The sequence below is a fragment of the Remersonia thermophila genome, chromosome 6, assembly GCF_042764415.1.
Source record: "Remersonia thermophila strain ATCC 22073 chromosome 6, whole genome shotgun sequence".
Lineage (NCBI taxonomy): Eukaryota > Fungi > Ascomycota > Sordariomycetes > Sordariales > Chaetomiaceae > Remersonia > Remersonia thermophila.
The window spans coordinates 2,287,234-2,293,233 of NC_092222.1; the positions used below are offsets into that span (position 1 = coordinate 2,287,234).

Genomic DNA, 6,000 nt, shown 5'->3' on the forward strand with positions numbered 1-6,000 from the left:
GCTTGACCACATGGCCCGGGGTACCAAACAGATGATTGGCGTTGGGGCATCGACAGGAGGGATGGCAAGATGCCGATGAAACATCAACCCCAAATGTCTTGTGTGGGATCAGGGCCCTCCCAAGCTGAAAGCGATGGGATCTCAAGCTAGCTGGCTAGCTGAGAGATCTGCTTGACCAGCCACGCCAGCCGGCATCCAACAAAAGTCGGGATTTTATCTCTCTTGACCATGACATCAACATGTTAACATCACCGGAGTTGATATCTCTTGTGAGCCGCCCATAGTTGAAATGAAGGACCCTGTCATGTACACGCTCCGAAACACCCATCTCCAGGGTGGGGCACGCAGCATGCCGTTGGCGATCGAGTGTTAACTATTGCAAGGAAGAAGAGATCACCACTCCATGTCATCCCCATCAGGAACCTTCACCTGGGTTCATTGGACATGCGAATCCCGACAGGGCTCCCTGGGAACCCGCAGCTTGAGTCTTGGATCTAACAGCCAACACGTAGGTACCGTAGGGTTCTACCTGGGTTCAGCATGCAAACAGCTGACGGAATCGAGTACCCGGTTTGCACAGCAAAGGCTCTCGACAGTCATGGTAAACCAAAAAAAAAAAAAAAAAAAAAAAAAAAAAAGTGTAGAGTGAAGGACAAAAAAAGAAGATCAAACAAAACATACAACACCCGGCATTCGCTGGTCGTCACCGACCCAACTACTACTCGGGCCCTCACCAGCTTAACTAGGGGAGAGCGGACGGGATCCCGTGCTTTCTGGTGGGTATGGTCGTATGTACGAGGGACATCCGTGAGAGCGGTATATATGCCTAAGCCTGCTCAGCATCATGTATTGGCAGGCGGTCAATGCAAGGAGCTATCAGAGCCGACAGAATCTCCGTTGATCTCTTCACGGACATCCACACCAGCCGTGTATGAAGCATGGGTAGAATGAGGAATCTAACCTCGTTGCAGTACAGTTCCGGGCGCTTCATGATATTGCCGTAACCTAGCATTCCCTTGTGACGAAGGTATTGCCATGAGAATTCACTCTGGTGGGGAGACAAGTGGTTGGAGCAGTGTCACCTAGGAATGGGTTGCTGATGGGACCCAACCACACACCCGCATAGGTACTTTGCGGATGAACGTTGGTGACGACAAACAGTAGTGTTTGGCTCGTTGTGTTGAGAGAATGAATGGCCCGGGGGTCTGCAGATGGGACACACAGCAGCTCGGAACGTTACTGAGCTATCTCCTCTTCTCGTCTTCCGAGGTTTCTTTCCTCGGTTCAAAAGCTCTTCACGAGCTCCTTCCGATATTCCTCTTGTTGTTGCTGTTGTTGCTGCAACAAAAGGAAATTTCCATTTCATGTTCTCCTCATCAAGAACCTTCTTGCCTGGATTGGGGGGCTTTAGGTTCGAAAGTTTGTGAAGGGCTGCCAATGAGGAGCATTAGGGTCCGAAACCTGAAGAACAGCGCTGTTGTTCTATGGCTTCTATTGCTCCCAAGCCCTCGGTCTTTCCAAACGCATTGTTCAGGCCACGCACCCCATTGAGCATACTGCAAACCAGCCCCTACAATAGGTGCTCTGCGGTGCTCAACTCGTGGCCATTGTTCCCTCACCCCGCCTGCGCTCAGAACTGGGTATAAGAGTTTCACTCTTTTCGAGGTTTTTTCCCCTTCCACTCTTCCATTTCCCAACAACGGAAACAACAAACATCACAACCCGCGAGGTAGCTTGTGGCTAAACTTCTGGCGTTGACATCAACCAAGGCTACAGCAGTAAGTCATTTCGTTCTCTTCTTAGGGTGGCTGGTGTGAGCCTAGAGGCAGGCGTCCAGACGACATTCTTCGTCCTCGCCCAACTCCAGCCTCCACAGCTTACATCTTCGTCCATCCATTCCCTCCTTCTTCCCCATATCCCTCCCCAGATACCGCTCATAACAGCACGCCTTTGCCTAGCTCACCAGCTCTAACCCCGGCTTCCAGCCAACCTATCGCCACCCTTCAACATGGCCAACGGCAACATCCGTTGCGTGAACGGCGAGTGGAAGCCTCGTTCCGCCTTCTCTGCCCGCCAGCTTGCCAAATACAGCAAGGAAGCCCGTGCCGGCAGGGCCACTCAAAAGAACAGCGGGATCCGCTGCACGGAGCACTCCGGACCTCCGATCCGCCACCTGGAGTGTCAGGGACCTTGCGGCCGCGTTCGCCTGGAGACTTTCTTCAGCAGGAGCACCAAGAGAAACGGCACTCTCGTTCGTCCCCAGTTTCCCAAGTCCGTTTGGGCTGACGGTGTTTCTGACTTGCGATAGTGGTGTGTCGACTGCGTTGACGGCAACATTCGGGCGGAGACGGATGAGGTCTTTGACGCACCGGGCGAGCAGCTGGCTTCTGGCTCCTACCAGCCCGGCATGACCTCTTACAACGTACTCGGCGACGACGATGACGACGATGGCGCCGGCTTCATCGTGGTTGGAAACGCCAGCAACGCCACCGCCGCCCCCAGCGATGCCGACAATGCTGACGAAGCCAGCGCTGCGAACGCCAATCTCCCCACGCAGGCCAACAGCAATATCCAGGTGCGTGCCAATCCCATCGCTCAAAGCTTCAAGAAATCCAACCAAGGGTTTGTTTGCACACAGGTTTCCTTTGCCTTTGTTCCTCCCCCCGCTCAGGCTCTTTCGAACCTAATCTCGACACCGCCTGCCGCTCCGTCCTCGGAGGCCGTCCGCAACGAGAATCCCCGGGAGCTTTGCACCAAGTACTTGGACTACCTGGACTTTCTCGAGCGCGTGGACGCCTTGTTCCTGGATGTCGCAAAGATCCGTCCTCCGGCCTGGATCGTCCCCGATCTCACCGTCCCTTGGCAAGATGAGCTCGCCTACGTGCAAAAGAAGCAGCCCAAGCGGGTGGCTAAGGTGGAAAAGGCCTGGCCGAAGGCAAGTTTACTCTCTTCTTGAGCAGGCGTCAACCCACCGAGGTACTGACCATGACACAGCCGGAATCGAGACGCATGCTTGCTCCGCGTCTCCCGGATTACCTGAGAGCCGACATCAAGACCTTCCAGGATGATGAGTGGCTTTGAGGAGACATGGACGTCAACACTGCTGGCAAAGGACCCGCGTATTCTTCTTGGTTCTTTGCTTTAGCTCCCATCTGGTAGCTGAGGAGTGGAACAGTTAAGAGATGGCACAGGCGATGAATTTCTTTTTTTTCGAGGAGTTATCGGAGGCGGATACATGGGCATTTCTTCGGACATCGAAAGGGGGTTGTGGATTCTCCTCATCGCTGGTGTCATGTCAGGAAGCGTTGCTTTCGATCGACGAGAAACCCTGGGACACGGCAGTGTGGGCACGGGAATCGGTACGTCCAAGTTACCAAGGTGGCTTTTCTCGCAGTGAGTTCGCGGAATAGAAGGGATACGTAGCTTCCAGGAATCAAGCAGCCACCTCGATTTGAGACAGACAACCCATGATCATGATAGAGTGCGCATGTGTGAGAAGGAAGAGGGGGGTGGGGAGAGAGAAGCAATGGGACCGGTGGCTGCCTACCGACGCTCCCTGTCTTGTGCTCCCCGAGTGTGTTAATCATGCAGATGACCAGCTGGCTTTGTGGGTAGAAATGCATCGCCGGGGCCTAGGGTATACATGCTGCCTTCTGGCCGAGTTGGCGGGTGTCTGTCATGTTGCACCTCCCTCCCTTGTATACGTACCAAAGTCTCTCGCCTTGCCTCAAGCTTGGGATTGCAGTGCGCCGGGCTACTTGGTTGCCACGGCTCGGACTACCTTGCGCGTGAAACGAACATGCATGGTTTCTAGTCTAGGTGCTTGATGCCGTAGCCTTCTGGGGTTCACATGGAAGTGCGGAGTGGAAATACCGTGTCAGCTCCCTGCTTACCTTGCCTAGGCACGCATCTAGCCGAGGTGGATTTGACGGATCTTGTATGTCGGGAGTGGGTGTGTGAGTTGGGGTTGTTGGGACGGGTGGGTGGGCCGCGGGAGAAGCCTTGTTGCATGTGTTTGCCGACGGTGAGGAGGAGGAGGGCGGGAAAGGTACCCGGGAAGGGTCGGAAAGGTACCCCGAGGCACGGCCAGAAAGGAAGGATGGGGGCCCAATCTAACGAGCGGAAACAAAGAGAGAAACGAAAAGGCGCCGGAATCCAGATCCACGACATCGTGGGCGCGCACTGGTGCTGGGATTATCAAGTCGGGGAAGGGGGGGGGGTGAAGGTGTTGAGAACCTCGGAAGCGGTACCAAAGCATGCTGGTATGATCCGGCCGGTCGAGATGGCCGCGCGGTAACAATCATGGCCAGCGAGGCTGGAGAACACCGAGGCATGTTGGTAAGCAAAGACGGCGGTGTTGATGCAACGTCCATCTGCTGTGTCACGGGGGCCGCAGAGGCTGATTGTTCCATGGGTAAGGTGTGTCTATCTATCCCCGACAGCATGCTTCCCAGGTGACTCATCTCTTGACATGGCTTCTGTGTCTTGCTATCGGAACGCGTCCGGTTGGCGGGTGGAAACGGGCAGTGATGACGATGATCGGAGGGGACGGTAGAGAGGGGTCTGGTTGGTGGGCTGGGAAGACAAGGCAACAATTCACTCATCATCTCCCCTATGACATTGACTCATGGACTGTAGACTTCAAGGTGAGATATGATGGACACAATATCTACCGAGCTTCAGCGGGAGGTTGACTTGCTCATGGGAGGCACGTAGCGACCAACGCGACCGAAGCTGTAGCCTTGCTTGGCAGACGTTAGCAGCCATCGTGATGGTAAGAAGGACGGAAAGGAAGAGCGAAGAGACGATAGACGCTTCATGATCGGTAGGCCTTCTCCAGTAGGTAGGTTATGATAGGATGCCGAGCCGACCGGGCATGCTAAAGACCAAGTGAAAATGAAGCATGTAGGTAGGAGGTATGTAATCGAGTAGATGCACCAGTGCGGTGATCTGCAGCTAGATCCACGTAAGTATCGGAGCCCAAAACCCACGAGACCAAATATGCCTAGGCTTTTCGGTGAGTCCTGCATGACATCCTCCCCCCCCCCTTTTTTTTTTTCTTTTTTCCGGGATTGCGGTGATAGATGGTTGTGGGAGCCCAGATCAGGTTCAGAATGCAAGACAGATGGAAGACAGAATGACCTGCAAGGTGGCCGCAACGGGTACTTACATTCCGGGTCCAAGAGCCGAGGAGAGTACAACTCCAAGAGGGCGGCCGGGAGGGCGGTCGGGCGGGTGTAGGGCGTCGCGGGTAGCTGCTTGGAGAGACCGGTAGTCTGAGCGGTTGGATAAGCATGAGGAGGGCGAGAGAGAGAGCCCGGCAGTGAGCGTGATATTGTTCTACTTTCTGTATCGGTGCAAATGGCGTGTTTGATCTCGGTACGACGGCCAGCGAACGTAGTGTCAAGAATGAGACCGCGCAATCATTCGACCATGGCGTCCAGGTTGGATTGATCAATCATTGCAAGGCTTCCTGACGGCCATCGCGTTGAACACTCCCAAGATCTGGGGCTCGACATGGCGCGGGTGGTGGGAAAATATCATGAGAACAGAGCGTTGCTGGGTCGGGCCGGCCTCTGCCCCCGAGTTTGGGGCTGTTTGAGGATCCCGCATGCCCGGAGGCTGCCTTGAGTTGCCTTTTTCGTTGCTGCAGAAACTGGGCGTTTTGCCAGTCAAAGCTGCAGTCAAAGTGTGGTTTCGAAAAAGATGCTCGGCGAGGCTTAGCGAGGAGACCAATGTCATCGTGCGGGCGTGCCGGATAAGACGGATGTTCGTCGCGAAACGCGGGGACGAACCCAAAATCTGGGAACCCGGAAGCACTGTCACCTTCTCCGAAAGTCATGTACATGCCGTGTATGCGTGTATTGCGCAAGATTGTGCTTGTGATTCGCCCGGTCGGGCGTTGTGGGTTGCCCAGCTAGGGTGGCACCGATGGCGTGTATGTTGAGCCTCAAACTTACCTCGGTCTCGCTTTCACCCCCCTCAACTTCTCACCTAGAT

The 6,000-nt window shown here is 54.8% G+C and overlaps 1 protein-coding gene across 1 annotated transcript; it reads left to right on the forward strand.

The window, feature by feature from the left end:
- Window positions 1–2,008: 2,008 nt before the first annotated feature.
- Window positions 2,009–3,081, forward strand: VTJ83DRAFT_6803 (uncharacterized protein; the record flags this gene model as incomplete). The annotated part of the gene is made up of 4 exons (XM_071013555.1): window positions 2,009–2,251; window positions 2,309–2,575; window positions 2,639–2,935; window positions 2,995–3,081. 4 exons carry the CDS (start codon window positions 2,009–2,011, stop codon window positions 3,079–3,081), a joined length of 894 nt encoding a protein of 297 aa, XP_070864430.1.
- Window positions 3,082–6,000: the final 2,919 nt, after the last annotated feature.